General features: G+C 38.9%; 1 protein-coding gene across 1 annotated transcript; it reads left to right on the forward strand.

The window, feature by feature from the left end:
• Positions 1-1,015: 1,015 nt before the first annotated feature.
• On the forward strand, positions 1,016-18,216 carry LOC145638978 (NAC domain-containing protein 72-like). Its single transcript, XM_081690060.1, has 4 exons — positions 1,016-1,568; positions 12,502-12,741; positions 17,352-17,800; positions 17,879-18,216. Exons 1-3 carry the CDS (start codon positions 1,080-1,082, stop codon positions 17,460-17,462), a joined length of 840 nt encoding a protein of 279 aa, XP_081546186.1. The 5' UTR covers positions 1,016-1,079; the 3' UTR covers positions 17,463-17,800; positions 17,879-18,216.
• Positions 18,217-19,093: the final 877 nt, after the last annotated feature.

A 19,093-nucleotide genomic window follows, 5' to 3' on the forward strand; every position in this document is an offset into this window, starting at 1 on the left:
GTGATCATCATACGCTAACCAATCGAAGCAAAACAAAATCAGCAATCAAAATGCGACCAATTACATTAACACATAAACAACAACTAATTACACACTAATCATCGAGGTGAAATCACCAAATTGAAGGAACGCGCGCGAAGCGCGCGGGCCAACAACTAGTATATGAAAAATTGCCACATAATAATATCATATATTATACTTGCCAATAATCAAAATATCTATATTCTTAATTATGTCAAGTGGATAAATCAATTAATTAGGAAATCCTTGAATATAAATCATATCAATATTTTTAATTATATTCTAGGATTTCCTAATTAATTAAATATGCTCATATTTAATGTGAGCATATCATATGCTCACACGGAGTTCAGGCTGGTTTAACTCCCAAGAAGAGGGATGTTAAAACTTTATGTGATATGCTCACATACAAATTGGTAAGCTCTTGGTGTACATGCTTGATATTCGAATCTTGCTTAGTTCTTTAGTTTTAGATTGCATTGTTCTTGGTACAATCCTTGAATAATTTGTATTCTTCTGAGCACTTTCTTTAGATAACAGTTACTTTTAACACGTCAGTAGCATTTTTTTGTCCATGAATGTCAGTTGTACGTAACTCTTCTAGCATTTTACGTTGGTAAGTAAGCGAGTGAAAAATTGAGGTTGATACAATTTTCCTTGTTTGATCTTGGCTCATTTGTGTTTTCCTCATTTTATTTTTACTTTGAAGATATAGATAAAAATGGAGTACAAAAATAAAAAAATTGTTCATTTATGGACTGAACAGTGAAACTGCTCAATTTTTTTTTTTAAAGGGGTGACTGCTTCACAGTAATTGTAAAACTACACCGATGGCTTGAAAAAGGGGCACGTGTCAAAATGCTGTAATATCTTGACTTAAGGTCAACAGGAGAAACACTCCCAAGTTTAAGAGAGAAAAACCGAGAAAACCAAAAAGAAGCTTGATGATCACGCTTCATTCACAAAACTCCTCCTATAAAAACCATGCTTACTCCCACTCTCATTCCTCCTTCCTTCCGCTGCTACTGTTTCTCAAAATACTCTCAAATCTCCGATGAATGGAAGCCCCTAAAGCACCGTTGTCGCCATCGATATTACCACCGGGTTGCCGATTCTACCCTTCGGAGGAGCAGCTCCTTTCGTACTACCTCGGTCACAAGAACCACCTCAATTCGCCTCAGCAATCCTCATCTTCATCTTCGAATGCCGATTATTATGACGCAATTAAGGAGATCAATTTGTATGATTACAACCCCTTTGATCTTCCGGAATTGACATGCTTTAGATTTGGGTGCGGCGGAAGGAAGCGGCATTGGTATTGCTTCACTGAGAGGGTTAATGGGGAAGAAGAAGAGAGAGGAAATAGAAGAGCTGGGATTGGGTATTGGAAGAGGAAAGGTAGGGTCAGGGATGTTATGGGTAATGGTGGTAATGTTATTTTGGGGAGGAGGAAATGCTTCATTTTCTATTTGGAGAAATTGAATGGTAAAACTGCTGTTCGGACTGATTGGTTCATGTATGAGTATGCTCTAATCGACAGTTTTAAGGTTTGTTCTTCGATTTTTTTTGGGTTTTTTTTTTGGTTTGATTGCAATTTAGTACTTGGGATTGGTTTATTTCAGGTTTAATTTTGTGAAATTCTGCAATTATGTTAGGATTTATGTGTTTGACTTTAAAATGTGTTGTGTTTTTCGTTTTTGATTTTTATTTACTACTTGGGATTTGTTTATTTCAGGTTTAATTATGTGAAATTTGTAAAATTTATGCAACTAAATTAAATTTATTCTATTGTTTTATGATTGTAAAAATGATTAAAATTGTAGGGTATGATGGCCATTGAAGGTCTAACTTAGTGTTACTAAATTTAGTAAATTGCTAGGCACCTCCAAGAACTACAAAGTCAGTGCAATGGAGCACTTTTAGACTAAGTTAGCAAGTATAGGTAGTGAATTGGGTCTTTATATCTGTTTCAGATAACAAGGATATTGCAAATTGGGTGACATTGTTTTGATTTTTTAGTTAAGGATGCGTGTATTTGTTCCAATCTCAATTCAGAATGTAAGGATGATTTTTATTTGTTATGATAGTATGAAGTAGGGTCAACTGTTCAAGTGATTTGTGTTTTTGGAATGGTGTTACCATAGATGCTATATTGTAGGCTTAAAGTTGATGTATTCATCATTTTATTGGGTAATCTTGATTAACAAGTGAAAATCAAGGATATTATGCGAAATAACTTGAGCAATAGTTGCTGCAGCAGGACTGATAAATATTGGAGACAAAGATGCAGCTTGATGGATAGCTGTAATATATTGAGTATGATAGTTAGAAGTGCTTCCTGTGTAATAGCTTCAAGTAGTGTTAATATCTTAGTTTACTGAAAGGCGAGGGTTTCCAAGTGTATAGGCAATTCTGCTTAATTTTGGATGTTTTGAGATTGTACCCTCAAAGTACTGCCCAGTCAGGCAATATACTTAAATATTTCATTATAAATTAAGAATACAAAGTTATTGAATCCTTTTTCAATTGTTCTTAATGAAGGTTAAATTTGCACATTACAACTCTTTTTAAATGTATCCGTCTAAAACAAATTAAGAAGATGCAAAGAACAGAAATTCTAAGAAATTCTATTGTGTTTCTTATTATAATATATTTTACCTCATTTGTGTAAATGATAGGAATCTATATATGTAATACTTCCTCAATACATCCATGAATTTGACTGTCACTCAATTGAACTCACAACCTTGATTATTATTTTAATTAGAAAACTTATAGTATAATTGTAAAATTTTAATACTTCGTATTTATAAAATATACTTTAAGATTAATCTAATAACATTAAACACTATGCTATTGTTTGTTTAATATATAAATGAGAAATTGGTGTCAAAGCTCATATATAAGTTGTGCAAAAAGCTAAAATGAATGTATTGGGAAAACCCATCCATCGCCTTGTTTCTGTACTAGTTCCCTTTACTTTGTTTCTCATCGTCCCTCATTAATTGAGTATCTGAACCTATGCTTACCTTCTTCAATATCATGAGCTGCAAAATTCAGCTGCAAGCTACACTTTGAGCCCTTTTCTCATGTGATTAATCTCTTCATTATGTAACAGTTGGCCGAGAGTGAACATACTGTTCTTATGCTGCTGTTTTATGATTTGGAGAAGCAACTCCCAGACCTTCAGTGTGAGTAACTCCAGTAAATTATGGGATCAAGCCTACATCTTCCTGGCCCTGTTGTAAAGTAGTACCAAATATACTCTATCTTCTACACATGTTGCTTCACTTTGTGGCACAAAATTCTTGTTCAGTCTAGTTTCTCTTCAATCCTTGAGCTGTTCTTAGATTCACAAGTTATATTCTTTTATTGATAAAAAAATTTGCAAGGAATCAGTATTTGAGGGAGGGGCACATTAGTCATAGCCTATTAGTAGTGTCTTGAGGAATAAGTTAGAGTTAGTTATGAGACTTTTTCTATAAATAGACCTCATTAGGAGGAATAATGATCGTGTTGAATATTGTTAAGAAGTCTGTTATTGACTTGTTGGAGAGCACCTTCCTCTCGAAAGAAGGCATTGTATTGTTGAACAATCAGTTTGATAATACAACTTATCTCTCTTAGCTATCCTTTTCTATCTAATTAGCTTGCTTGCTTACTGTTTGAGAGCTAATTCCTGGTAAATTCAGCCTCTGAAATTAATTCTGTTTTCAGCCATTAAAAAAAAAAAGAAAAAAAAAAAAGAGAATGGAAGTCGCCGGAGCTCCGATTTGGTCACAATCACTTGAGCAATTCTCCGAAAGGATGGAGGAATCCACGAAGAGAATTGTTGATACCTTTCAAAGAAATCTGGAGAAGATATTTGAAGAAGCCTTTTCTCGAATTAGAGTGGAGCTAAGTCTGATTCGAGAAGGGCTCGAGGAGGAAGGAAGTGAACTCAGTGATGAGAAGCAGTCAACCACCACTGACCTTCCAAGCGGTGATGTAGAAATCACGATGGAGGAGACAGCCGATTTGGAGATGAGCAACTGTGAACAATACTTTTGCTCTGCTGTCGACAGCTTATTTGGTGGTTGTTGCAGTGGTGCGGTTGTGGTGATGACAGTTGGAGGACCAGAGAGATCGGAAGTTCGGTTTAAGGATGCCAAGACAAGTAGATCTGGACATTCTCTGAGTGAATTCGTGTTTGGTAGTAGTGGTGGTGGTGATTTTTTGGGTGGCCCTGAAAAAATTGACGGTGAAAGGGAACTAAAATATGGGGGAAGGCTTGGCAATTTCGAGGATGGGTTTACAGGTGGAGGTCCAAGGGAAATTGTCGGCGAGCTGGGTGGTGGATACTTTGGGCGAACAGTGAGGGAGTTATGGCTGGAGAACTCGGGCGTGGAGGTAAGAACACCGCTAGTGGTGGCCAGGGAAGGTGTCTTCATGAGGGGCGGGTCTGGAGCAAGCGGCTCTGGAGGTGGTCCGGGCTCCGGGCTCCGGGCTCCGGGCTGATGGTTCGCAAGAGAAGACGGTGGAACGATCAATTCGTCTCCCTCGATGATTGGAGGACGGGATGGTGATTTTTCTAGTGGTTTTACCAGTGGTGGGATAATGTTCGGAGGTGGACTGGGCTTTTTTACCGGCGGTGAAACTGATGGTGGGAAGTTGCAATGGAGGTGGATTCACGGTGGTTTCCAGAAGTACCTAGAAAGAGAAGTTAATGGGAGATGCTTTGATGATTCTTGTGTTAGCTGGGAGAGGAAGATAGTAGAAGGTGCTAGTAAGGGTATTATAGTAATAATACACCTTCAAGAGATTGCAAGTGATTTCAACAAGAGCTCACGTGCTTCAAACAACACAGACTGACATAGTAGATACCTGAGACTGAATGGGCTTTCTCATTTTCAGCCCAACCTATCATATTTTGTGGTGACTTGCAAATTAGACTCTTCAGGTTTTGGGCTTGTTAGTTTTAGGCCCATCTGTCTAACATCAGTTTTAAAATCCAAAGTCATCACCCAGACTGTTCATTGCAATTTTCCCTACCCACAACCAACTCATCCCAAGTCAACGAAGACCAACTCTACCCAATATTCAATGATCTCTCATACCATGCTGGTGCATTATTCAGATTTTTCTGCCACTAGTGACCATTGTTGCCAAGGCCGGGAATCCAGTTCCGATTATAAACCACCTTGAGGACAAGGTGAATGTTTGGGCGGCGGGTATTGCAAGGAATAGGGAGGGGCACATTAGTCATAGCCTATTAGTAGTGTCTTGAGGAATAAGTTAGAGATAGTTATGAGACTTTTTCTATAAATAGACCTCATTAGGAGGAATAATGATCGTGTTGAATATTGTTAAGAAGTCTGTTATTGACTTGTTGGAGAGCACCTTCCTCTCGAAAGAAGGCATTGTATTGTGCTATGGACTACCAGATTTCACAATAACACAAATAGAGAAACAGAGCAACAGAGGAAATGTGGGCTAAAGTTGGGATCTCTGATTTAGATGCACTGTAAATAACAATGACAATGGAGAAAAGCTTCTACCTTGGAGGCTACTCTACTACTGCTATTCTACGGCTACAAAATTACTTCATTCAACATAAAAAGCACTGTTACATTGTTCTCTCTATTTATACTCTGATTTTGCCCTGCTCCCAAAACCCTAGCATTCCCCAACTTTGTCCTTTTGTGACAGAAAGACAACATCTCTTTTCACCACACCTCATAGTGGGAAATCATCCTTGTTTGTCTTTTTGCTACAGCATTGGCTGGCCTTGATTTTGTTGCTTGCGCCTCCTTGCATACACTATTACAGGTGCCTCAGCCCGATCCATAACATTACTCCCCTCCCGGACATTCACCTTGTCCTCAAGGTGGAAAGATGGAAATCGAAGATTAATGCTGTCAAAATCTTCCCAAGTGGCTTCAAAGTCAGGTAAGTCTTGCCATTTGAGCAAGACTTCAGTGTTAGGCTTGCCCTTGTCCTTTGTCTGGCGTACTCCCAAGACTTTCTCAGGCACTGCTATCAACTCCAGCTGCTGTGATTTGTTCAGGGATCGTGGGGTTGACCGGGGCATCTCCTACCTTCTTCTTCAATTGAGACACATGGAAAACCGAATGCACCCTGCTGTTCTCAGGCAATTTCAGACGATAAGCCACCCTCCCAATGCGTTGCAACACCTCAAAGGGGCCATAAAATCGTGCAGCCAGCTTCTCAAATGGTCGTTTGGCCAATGATTGCTGCCTATAGGGCTGCAATTTGAGGTATACCCAGTCCCCTATCTTGAACTCCATATCTCTTCTCTGACCATCCTCATTTTCCTTCATTAATTGCTGTGCACGATTGATGTTCATGCGCAATTCTTCCAGCATCAGATCTCTCTCCCTTAGTCCATCCTCCAAACTCTTCACCATTGTTGCTCCCTCGGACACTCTCCAAATCTTAGGTGGATCCCTCCCGTAAACTACCTTGAACGGTGTCATCTTTGTTGAGGTGTGTGGAGAAGTATTATAGGCATACTCGGCCCATGGGAGCCACCGTGCCCAAGACTTGGGTTGGCTAGCCACAAAACATCGAAGGTAAGTCTCAAGACATTTGTTAACAACCTCCGTTTGCCCATCGGTCTGTGGGTGGTATGAGGTGCTGCGTTTGAGATGCGTGCCCTGTAAACGGAAAAGCTCCTCCCAAAAATTACTCATAAATACCTTATCACGATCGGATACAATTGTAGAAGGGAATCCATGTAAACGAACCACCCCAGTAATGAAGATGTCAGCCACTTTCAAGGCATTGAATGGGTGTTTGAGCCCGAAGAAATGGCTGTACTTAGATAACCTGTCCACGATCACCAAGATCACATTCACCCCCTTGGATAGAGGTAGACCCTCTATAAAATCCATAGAAAGGTCGTCCCAAATAGCCTCGGGTACTGGCAGTGGCTGCTTGCTGCCCCTTGATGAGAGGTCAGGTCTTGTTCTTCTGGCAAACCTCACATTGACTCACATACTCACCCACTCTTTTGCGCATCCCTGACCAAAACCAGTCCGCGGCCAACCGAAGGTATGTTTTTACCTCACCATCATGCCCTGCAGTTAGGGTATCGTGATATTCTTGCAATAACTTCGGAATGAATTTGGAAGTTTTTGGCACCACAACTCTCCCCTTGTACAGTACCCTTTCCCCAGCCACAGAGAAACCTTTACATCCCTCGTGCTTTTCCTCCAACCTCTTCCTAATCTCCAGTAGCCACGGGTCATGGGCTATTTCTTGCTCTAATTCAGCCCAATCCATTCTTTGTGACGACATTAGAGCCCCAAATTGAATGACTCCCCCTCCTTTACGCGATAAGGCATCAACAACTCTATTTGAAGATCCGGGTTTGTACTGAATTTCGAAGTCCATGCCCATTAATTTGCGCATCTACTTCTGGTACTCACTCCCCACCTCTCTTTGCTGAGTTAAAAACCTCAAGCTCTGCTGATCAGTACGAATGATGAACTTCCTGCCAAGGAGATAATGTCTCCACTTCATCACGGCTAAACTAATAGCCATTAACTCCTTCTCATAAATCGATTTCGCCTAATTCCTAACCCCAAGCAACTTGCTGAAATATGCCACGGGTTTCCCTCCTTGCATCATCACCGCTCCCAAACCATACCCCGAAGCATCGGTTTCGATTATGAACTCAAGCTCGAAATTTGGCATTGCGAGAATAGGGGCTGTTGTCATGGCAGTCTTGAGTTGCTTAAAGGCATGGGCAGCCTCGGTATTCCACCCAAAGCAATCCTTCTTGAGCTGAGAAGTTAACGGGGCTGCGATTTGAGCATAGTGCGCTACAAATTTCCTATAGTACCCGGTGAGACCCAAGAACCCCCGTAATTCCTTCAAACTCTTCGGCTCTTCCCACTCAACCATCGCCTTCACCTTCTCCATATCCATGGACACCCCTCTCTCCGAAATCACATGTCCTAAATATGCCACCTCCCGCTTCCCAAACTCACATTTCTTCCAATTTGCATACAAGCTATGTTTTGCCAAAGTGTCCAAGACAACCCTCACGTGTTCCTTGTGCTCGCCCTCCTCTCTACTATACACAAGAATATCGTCAAAAAAGACTAATACGAACTTCCTCAAGTATGGCTTGAAAACCTCGTTCATTAGGGATTGAAAGGTGGCCGGAGCGTTAGTCAAGCCAAAAGGCATTACGAGGAATTCGTAATGCCCTTCGTGGGTACGAAAAGCTGTTTTGTGCACATCTTCCGGTTTCACCCTTATTTGGTGATACCCGGATTTCAAATCCAACTTGGAAAACCACCTTGCCCCATGAAGCTCATCAAGTAGCTCATCGATAACCGGTATTGGAAACTTATCCGGTACGGTTTCTTTGTTCAACGCCCTATAATCTACACAAAAACGCCAACTTCCATCTTTTTTTTTCACCAAAATTACGGGCTGGTGGAAGGTCGGATGATCCCTGCTTGCAACATCTCATGAATTAATCGTTCAATTTTGTCCTTCTGAATTTGTGGGTAACGATACGGCCTTACGCTGACCGGATCGCTGCCACCTTTTAGCACAATCGAGTGCTCATGATCTCTTTTTGGGGGTAAACCTTCTGGCATCTCAAACACCCCGCTATATTCTTGTAACAGTTCTGCCAAAAATTCTGGTGCTTCCTTCCCTTCGTTCCCCTCAATCTGCACCCTTGCTCCTGCCTTCTCCATTTTACTCAATTCTATCAAAATTCCTTGCCCCTCTTTGCTGAGTGTTCGAACCATTGCTTTAAGGGACACTTGAGTCTTTTCGAGGGAAGGATCGTCCTTGATGGTTACCGGCAATCCCTTCACCCAAAATTTCATTATATGTGTCTTCCAATTGGTTGTCACCGACCCTAATTTCTCCAGCCACTGCACTCCCAGTATTAAGTCCGCGTTACCCAATTCGAGTGGTAAAAAGTCTTCTACCACCGAAACGCCTCCTTCCAGTTTCACTTCCACGCCTTTACACACCCCCTGTCCTTTTACCAACTCCCCATTCCCTAGAGCTACAGCGAATTCCCCCCCTCTAGCCACCGGAATTGCCATTTTCGCCACCAATCTCAGAGCAAGGGATCGATCATCACAGCCTCGGGAATCCCCTCCAACTGCGCCGCCTTCTCTATATATCTCCTTCTATACTCCTCCACTGAACCTCCATCTTGACTCACAGCCAACCATTGTTCGTACAGCGAACCCGAATGGGATGGTCGAAACTCATAAAGTACCCGTTGCTTCAAATCCATCCACCCCACAAACGGACGCCGCTTTTTCTCCTGAAACCACTTCAAGGCGGTGCCGTCCATGGCCACTATCGCTGCTTCCAACTTCTCCTTCTCCGACAGTTGGTAGAAGTCGAAGAACATCTCCGCTCTCAAGATCCAATTGTCTGGGTCAACCCCCACGAACACCGGCATATCTAACTTCCGATGCTTCCAGTGGCCGCGATTATCTCTGGCGGCGTCGCACGCCCCTAGGCCAGTGACGAAACTCGAATGGCTCGTCCTCCCCATTACCACCGCCTCTACGGCCTCTCCTTATCGGAGAACGCACCTCGTTCTCACCATGACCTTGGTTATGACTACTTTCGGCCTCGACGTTGATGGGTACATGTTGAATGATCGGCGGCGGTCGTGTTCCCTGACCACCAGCTGTAGCCTTCTTCATCTCTTCCCGAAATTTCAGGTTGTTTTCCTTCTCCAGCACCGCCAATCGTTCTTGCTCGGCTCTGAAACGGTCGATCCTCTCCTCTAGCCTTGTGGTGGTTCTAGCCAGGACATCCTCAGTTCGTTTCCGCTCCACCTCCAGTACACCGGCCACCGCTGCTTGCACCGCTCTCTCAATGGTGGCTTCCTGAGCGCCGAGCTTCTCTGCAATGGTTTTGAGGTGAGTTTCCTGTAACTCAAATTTCTGCTCAATAGTTTGCAACCTCGTCTCGACTTCTCCTATCTTCTCGTCCACCGCATCAGCACGTTGAGACAGAGTAGGGGTCACCATGATCGTATCGCTCTGATACCAATTGCTATGGACTACCAGATTTCACAATAACACAAATAAAGAAACAGAGCAACAGAGGAATGTGGGCTAAAGTTGGGATCTCTGATTTAGATGCACTGTAAATAACAATGACAATGGAGAAAAGCTTCTACCTTGGAGGCTACTCTACTACTACTGCTATTCTACGACTACAAAATTACTTCATTCAACATAAAAAGCACTGTCTATTTATACTCTGATTTTGCCCTGCTCCCAAAACCCTAGCATTCCCCAACTTTGTCCTTTTGTGACAGAAAGACAACAGCTCTTTTCACCACACCTCATAGTGGGAAATCATCCTTGTTTGTCTTTTTGCTACAGCATTGGCTGGCCTTGATTTTGTTGCTTGCGCCTCCTTGCATACACTATCCATAGCATATTGTTGAACAATCAGTTTGATAATACAACTTATCTCTCTTAGCTATCCTTTTCTATCTAATTAGCTTGCTTGCTTACTGTTTGAGAGCTAATTCCTAGCAAAATTAAACGTATACCAAATCCAAGTCAGACACCTTACCATTTTATTAAGCAATGGAATCTACCATGCATTTAGAAGTGTTGACTTGCTCTTACAACCTTGATATAAGGATTTCAAGTGATCTAAGAGACTTGGTTTCTAGAAGAGCTTCCAATGATAGAAAGTGTTCTTTCTTTGGGATGAATATTATGGCTCCGGTTTTTATTTTTACATATATTTATATGCATATTATAGAAGAAGAAAGAGAGAGCAAAGGGAAATATATTTACATTTGATATTTTTAAGCAGTTGAGGAGAGATTAAGAGAGCAGGTTTGTACAATAGCCGAAGAGAAAAATTAAACACTGATTTGAAATATTTGTACATTGCATATTATATAATGTTATAAAATGGTTATATTTGGTGCCAGAATCCTTGTGGCTGTGGTTTAGAATGGAGATAGAATCGGAATATGCCAGATATGATACAGAAGTTAGGGTCTAGTCATTGTGATGCTCTAGATTAAGAGTTAACTCAAGCTTCTTAGTCGAAAGTCCAAACATTGTTGAAGTAACAGAAACTGTGGTAGATTTTCTAGGCATCTTCATCGCTAGATTATTCATCAGTACGTTATGGTAGTTAATAGTCTTGTAATCACAAGCATCTAAACTATTTTAAATATGTGTAGATTGTATTAATGTGCTTATTCATGGTGTAAAGTTGTTGATTTAGATGGCTTGTACTGCATGCATTATTTTGATGCATTTTTCTTAATGCATTTTGAATTTTGGCAATTGATGGGAGAGAATCAAGAGTTATCTTGTGCCTTAAACAACTATTTTGAATTTGGGATCTTTGTTCAGTGAACATCAAGAGAGCAAAAGAGAATATGGGAGTGTGGTAGCGAGAGTCTAGAAGTTGAGAGAAGAATGGAATGAAGTTTCAGCTTATTTAGGCTCCATTAAATATAAAATAAAAAATAAAAAATAAAAAATTAGAGCTTGAACTAATACGAATGAATTAAACATAACAAGGGCTGTGTATTGGAATACAGTTCTTAGGGTTATTGCACGCATGCATTGGTATTTTCACTGAAATGTGAATTATTAAGAGGCTTTCAGGCAAGCAAACAGGTATCAGTAATTGTGTGACATTTTTTAATTTTGCTCTTGCCACCAATTTGAAATCGTGATGTTAACCATTCATAGTATGAAACTGAGGCATTTGGGTTTTATTTTCACTATGAAAGGTTTTTGAGAGAGGTCTTTATTAGTTTCATAATGAGGTAAATAGTACGTGGCTGCATATTGACTAATATCATTTAATGACTAAGAATTTCTTAATGAGTTTTTATTGCTAGCAGTAATCTGGATGGATAATCAGGTTATGCATGGAAATGCTATCGTTAATTGGTAAGTGTTGAGTTTAAGTAGTGTCATATAATTTATGTGTGTAGGTAGAACTCTTTTTTTTAGTAAAAAGGCATTTGTATGATTCAAAGAAAAATATCTTAAAGAATATGTTACTAAAAAGATTTTTTTATTAATTTTTATAAATATTTGTGTGTTGATAGCTTTACCCAAATGTATTAGTTATATTATATTATTCCTCGAGCTTGAAAAAGTCTACTTGTTTTGATGATCAATGCTGTATTTTGAATTTCTTCTGTCGTACTTTGCTTTTCTTTTTAACTTGTAATATTCTCCTTTGAAACACACGTTCATGATGAGATTAGACAAGGTAAATACTACCTCTGTTTCATATTATTTGCAACAATTTGACATAAAGTAGAGAGGAAAAATCGTTGCAAATAATATGAAACGGAGGTAGTAAACAACTTAATTAAAATAGTTTAACAACTAGAACTTAATAATACAAGCTATACAAACCTCCCCTCTTACCGGTGTAAGATTGAACTGCTTAACTTGTGCTATCTTAATCATATTACATTTTTTGCAGGCCTCGTTTGTTGTGTGCCGAGTGTTTGTCAAATCACGTGGTCGAAACAGCATTTCAGAGCATGCCTTAAGTTCGTGTGCTGAAGAAAGCATTGCAACTGTACGTCATATTGGTATTCAGCATGATTCAAGCACTGTTTCTGTCTTGGATGAAGATAAAGCACATGGCTTCTACTATGTAAATGGTAAGATTGCGGGTCAGCCAACAAAATTGATGGAAGAGACAGAACCCAACATTCCGGTGAACTTTCTTAACCTTGAGTTCAATTTCTTAACATGTTTATTAATTTGTTAAGTAACATGTCTGGGATGTGGTAAACAATTTGATGTTCTCTTTTCATGTAAGGTTTTTTAATGTGTTTTTTGCAAAGTGAAAGCTTTTTTTTTTAATGTAGTTTGAGCAAAAATATTCATGAATATTACTTCGTTTCAAAAAGTGTGTTTTGGGCGTGCCTAGGTGCCAAGCAAGTCAAGGCGGAAGTCAAAATGCCTTGACCTTGTGGGTACAATATATTCTAAAAGGCGACAAAAGAATTTGCTTCAGGCTGCCTCAACCAAGGGCAAGGCGAATTGCCTATGCTGCTTCATGTATAAATGTGAGGAAGTAAATTTTAGTCTAATTTTATTTTTTATTTTTTAAAAAAAACCTTTTTTTTTTCATTATTTCATCCTTGATTGTCTTTAAGAAGCTAATCTGGGCAAAGACACTCAGTTAATTGCATAATAACTTTAATTTAATTCCGAGTTTTTTTTAAAAAAATTTTTTAGAGGAAGAAGAATATTAATATTAGAAAATTTTGCAAAAAACCACCTTTTAAATCTTTTTTATTTTTGCATATAATCACCTTTTACAAAAAATGTTGCAAAAAGACCACCAATTTTAAAAATTTTGTTGCAAATTACCACTTTTTAAACCAAATTTATCAATTGTTTTACATTGAATTGGTGGTAAATTGCAACAAAATTTCTTAAATTGGTGCTCTTTTGCAACATTTTTCTTACAAGGTAGTTATATGCAAAAGAACAAGATTTAAAAGATGGTTTTTTGCAAAATTTCCTTAATATTTTCATTAATAAATAGCCATACAACATCTATAATAGTTATAAAGATTTGTGAACCAAAGCTTTAGACAAAATAACAGAACTTTTACAATCAAAATCATAACCATTTTGCATATTTGGCATAGCTCACACTCCACCACTTCCGACTTGACGCGAGCAGTGATTTTTGAAGTGTTCGCATTTTTCTAAGTAGAGACCTTCGTAATCGAGTTGATGACAAACCCTAAACCCATATTAATCCATATCACATTCTCAATTATTATTACAACCCTAAAAAGCCCTAATGATAGAAAATCTTATTTCACGCGTGTTGCAACTCACAAGTGGTGAATCAATTGAGCAATTGGTTGTTGCTGGCTATGATAATTTTTGTTGGTGAACAATTTCTGGCACGGCAAGAGGAAAATCCTCATTCACAATGATATAAATGAAGCTTAACATTCTGTCATGGAATAATCAGAGGAGCGGGTTTGGATTATCAATAATGGGATAGCAAGGTTATAGGATTTGAATTTGAATTGGCATATAGTTCAACCAAGAGAGATTCAATAAAGTGGTAGATGCTTTATTGAGAAACAATAGCTACGTAGTTAGTGTCCATCGAATCCATTTGTGGTGTTTCTTTTGAGCATATTCAAGCTGTGTTTTTCTAGATATCTTCGCACAAATATATGATCACATAGACTTTGGAAGAAAGTGCATCGCATCATGATTCACTTGTAGAGGAAGAGTTGTTTTTTATGAAGGAAGGGTTGATGGTGGTAGTCACTTTGAGCTAGTAATATGACTCTCCCGGCAGTGTTTCTCTGTAGGAAATTGAAGACATATTAACGTTTAGTTTTTGAATGGTTTTGGGTCTATAAGGAAAGAAGTGGCACAACAAATTCAAGCTTTTTTAACCTACTAGCCTTCTTCAGTCCTTGCCCCTCCCCTCCCAGCCCACGTACAAGATGAAATCACGATGGATTTCATCATAGGGTTAATATTAACCAAGTTTGCGCACTTTATCTGAATAAATTACCATTTTACTGCTATGTTAGGTGTATAATCATGAAGGAGTTGGTTTAACCATATGGGCCTGAGTTCCATATCACCGACAGGATCAGCCTGCTCATCCCACACCTCAAATTAGATACACATATGCAAGAAGGGAAGGGATAGGTATCAAGGATAGTACACAATAATGAGGTTTGTTATGAATCCTGAAGGTGAGGAAGAGCATCAAAAAGAGGACACTCATAAATCAGTGAGAAGAGAGAACAATGTAATGGGGAGAGAGTATTAAAAGGGTTTGTTAAGTCTGTGTGAATATTTTTGGGCACTTGAAAGTCTTATATTAGGTACTGGATTTTTCCTTAATTATAGTGTCAATTTTTTTTTTCTCTTTCGATCGGTTTCAGTGACGAACCATTAAAACTTTTGCTTACCTAGTTTAGCTATGAGCTTATGATTGTTTTGACGCCCCTCTTGAACAACCTTTGCAGATGAGGTGTGGTTTGCTTATCTATTCTCATAATCATGTTTATTCTTAATACCACCACTCCACCAAAATTTAAACCTGAATAGCCTGATTACCTGTCTCTCGTAGTAGCGATACAATTGGCTGCAAAATCTATTAATATTGGTGTTATTTCACTTGTTTATATGATACACAGAAGCTTTCATTGGTTGGGAACTTTGTTTTTATTTACCATCAGAAAATTAGTTGTAAATTTGTGTTGAGATTTTAGATGTTGGAAGATTACCGTTCTTGTCTATTTAGGTATGATATTTGGTAAAGGCATTAAAAGTACTTTTGGGTGAATGCTTGTGGGTTGGGATTATCTAGGTATTGTCATAATGGCGCACTTGCTTAGCTTGTAAAAGTACAACTATGTGGGAGTTGCCAAGTGTGCATACTCAAATACACTTTGAGCGGAGATACCTTCAATCCATATCAAAGTTCATGAATGTGATGACATCATGCAATTCCTTTGACACCTTTTCCTTCAGCCGTTTTGTTTGGAAGTTTAGGTGAAATTAGTAAGAATCTAACCATTGTTTATTAGAGGTAATGCTTTGATTTGAACTCCTTGATCCAGGTCCCCAACTTGATAAAAACCCTAATGTGCAAATTGTGCATGTTAAGTCAAATTGGAGGACATCCATCCATTAATACATCAAAATGCTATTCAATACCAGTGAAGTGTTGATCAATTGCTTGCTTGTTCTGTCCATTCAAAGCTATAGAATAATCATACCTGAACCTTATAAAAAGGAAACTAGTTAACTGCATACCTATAGTAGATTCCTTGGATTTTGAAATCAGGACTAGTTGATTTAGCTAGACCTGGCAATCCTAGACCCAATGACCCCACCAGAATAACCCTACATGTGATCCGAATTTGACCCGTAAACAGTGACCCGAAACTTGAACTCAATCAAAACTGACCCATACCGACCCGAATTGGAATTGACCCGACCTTGACCCAAAACCCGAAACGACCCGACCTGAAATGGCCCGACCTGAAGTTGACCCGACCTGAAGTTGACCCGATACCCAAAGTGACCCGACCTTAATTTAACTTTAATCAATTGACCAAAATAGAATTGAAGCCCGAAGTAACCCGAACTAAATTACCTTATATCTGAAATGACTAGAATCAATTTAAGCCATAGACTTGACCTTAGCAAACCGAAATAGAAAATACCCGCAATCAAACTGAATTAATTTTTTATTTATTAATTTGTAATGTGTAATAGTGTTAGTAATTTACATATTTTGAGTATTACTTTTCTCGATTTCGTCGGCCTTTTCTCTATTAAGTTATAAGTTATAAAAAATTCGTAAAAAGATTGAAAATTAATGACTATTCTAAAGAGTTTGTCCATAAGATTAAGAAAAAACTTACTATAGCTTGAAATAAAAGTCACATTTTACTAGTCTGGACAAAACAAATAGTACAATAATAACATGAACATAACATAATGTTCGATACCAAATGAAATTACAAGGTCTGATAGGCAAAGATAGCAACCGACTCGAGTGTGACCCGACCCGAAGTTGACCCAAAATTTGGACCGGACCCAAATTCAGCTTGAAGTGTTGACCCGATATCCGACCCATCCGTTGGCCCGAAATCAACCGAACGACCCGATCCAACCTGAAGATGACCCGATAACTTATTGACCCGACCTATATCCGACCCGAATGTCCCTGATAACTTGTTGACCCGAATGGGGTTACATGGAATTTTTGGGAAATCATGCAAATCCTCCACTGGCCTCAAGTCTTTAGGCCCTTGTGTTTTAGGGTACATGTTCCTATTAAAGGAAACGGGGACTCCCAAGAGAAATTATGTAAAATTTGCATTTCTTTTAAAATGGTGGACATGGTTTCAATGAATGGCACAAACACCCTTTATTCTTTGTCTCTTGAGAATTATGTGAAGATTTAAGTTTTGCCGGTTGTTTGAACAAAGGTTAAAAGACTAGATTTAAGTCATTCAACTTGCTTAATTTATAACAATTATACTTTTGAACCTTTTAAAAGGCTTTTTAGGATTGCAATGTGAGCCACCTATTTTTGGTGTTTGCTTGCTTTGAGATCTAAACTTCCCTACTTTTCAATTGGCATGGCCACCATGGTGCTACTATTCTGTGAAAACAAGCTTAATTGCCTTGGAAGTTCTCCTTGATTGGATACTATTCTGTGAAAACAAACTTTGATTTATATTTTCCTTTTCCTTTTCAAATCATAATTTATATTTAGTTTCATTATAGTCTTACATTTCATGTATGTTTTAATAGGTGAAATCACCAGGGCATGTTGGCAGCGCTGACTTGGTCAATTCTTCGAGTCCTAGGCATTTAGTATCCATCGTAGAAGGAGATTTTATAGAGTTGGATGATCTTCTCTGACAATCCTGCAATAATCATTTATACTAGATGGAACCTGTTATTACCATCTGCTTTGAAGTTATGTTGAAGGAGACTGGAATTGTTTGCTTTTCAACAGTTCACATATTGCTGCTACTACAACTTTGTACATCTGAAATTGGTATTCCACCAAAATCTGCATTTGATGAACCTCATCATGGTATTGCTGAATTAGGCGCTTGTTAAGTGCTGGTTCTATATAGATTCTGCACCCCTGTAAACAACACTAGAGTTGGTTTTATATCAAAATTATGTAGGAAACATTATTATCAGAAGCCAAGTTTGACAATGCTGTGGCAGGACGCGTCTTCCTGTTAAAGGTAAGTATATCTGATTTGTCACTTCCCAGTTCCAGTTAACACTTGGACTTGCAACTCATTCCCATGCTGAATGTGCAGATTTTCACCATTCCCTTTGACAGGCAAGCTTGGTGCATACTGATTGGGGTATTATTCCCAATTGCGGAGAATCTGTCCTTGACGAAGCTCTCCATCGCAAATGTTCGCTGTTCTCTGTATTTAAATCTTTACTAGGTCCAGGTGGAAATGCTTTTGAAGTGAGAATCGAATAGTGCTTTGATGGAATTCTCTTGTAAATATATCAGCTATCTTAGTTCGATGTGAGTAATTGAGTATATTGTTTGAAGTGCGGATTTCGTTGTTACGCTTATTTGCGTGTTGGGAATTAAAATTAAGGCAGTAGCTTATCTATGAAATTATCATGAATGCATTGCGAAGTTATGTTCTTGCTATTTGTGTTGGACTATTTCAAAGTTCAGCTTGTGAGCTGGTGGACAAAGTTACTTGCTTATTTATAGTCCTTAAGTCTACCCGATTTCCTCCTTGTAGGAATTAGCCTGTTTGGTTCAATAACCAGAAAGGAAGGTAAACGAAAGGAAAGAAGCTCAAAGCCCACATATTTCTTAGTATGCTTGGTTCAATTTGGCATAATGGCAAGGAAATGCATTATGGTCTTTACGGAGAGTATCTGTTAGTTAGGTAGGTTTTCACTATTATTCTTGTTTTGGGTAAAATCACCCAAGACGTGTGGTCCTATTAGAAGGTGACACATGTCAACCAATGAAAGACCCAAATGGATCAATTACTTCATGACACGTGTGTCTCCAAATAAATGGGAGAAAATGTTGCTTTCTTGACCCAAATCCCAAGAAAGCCGTAATACGGTGCAATCCATCAAACTTAGGTCAGAATGACCTACAAAAAGACACTTTTTTCCATTGACTCTATAAATAGGGAGAGTTCTCCCATTTTTACGACATGTTCATTTATTACAATATAACTACATTTTCTTACATCAGAGAAAACACCTGATATCGGAATTCGAGAAGATCTCATTTTTTTTATCTTTTTTCGCACCTTTTCATCTTCTACAACCAATACTAAAGCTCTTATTAATCAGAGTTTTCGTGTTTTGCAGGTACATATCGCGCTGGACCAGTCTTGGTGACATAACTCTCTCGAGGGACCAGTTAACAACCAAAATATTTGGCGTTGTCTGTAGGGAGAGTACCTCTAAGATGGTTCAAAATTCTGTAATGCCACCTGAACCGAACCGGTTGGAGCTTATAGGGGGTGGTCAATTTGGACCATGAT

The sequence above is a fragment of the Chenopodium album genome, chromosome 7, assembly GCF_948465745.1.
Source record: "Chenopodium album chromosome 7, dcCheAlbu1.1, whole genome shotgun sequence".
Lineage (NCBI taxonomy): Eukaryota > Viridiplantae > Streptophyta > Magnoliopsida > Caryophyllales > Amaranthaceae > Chenopodium > Chenopodium album.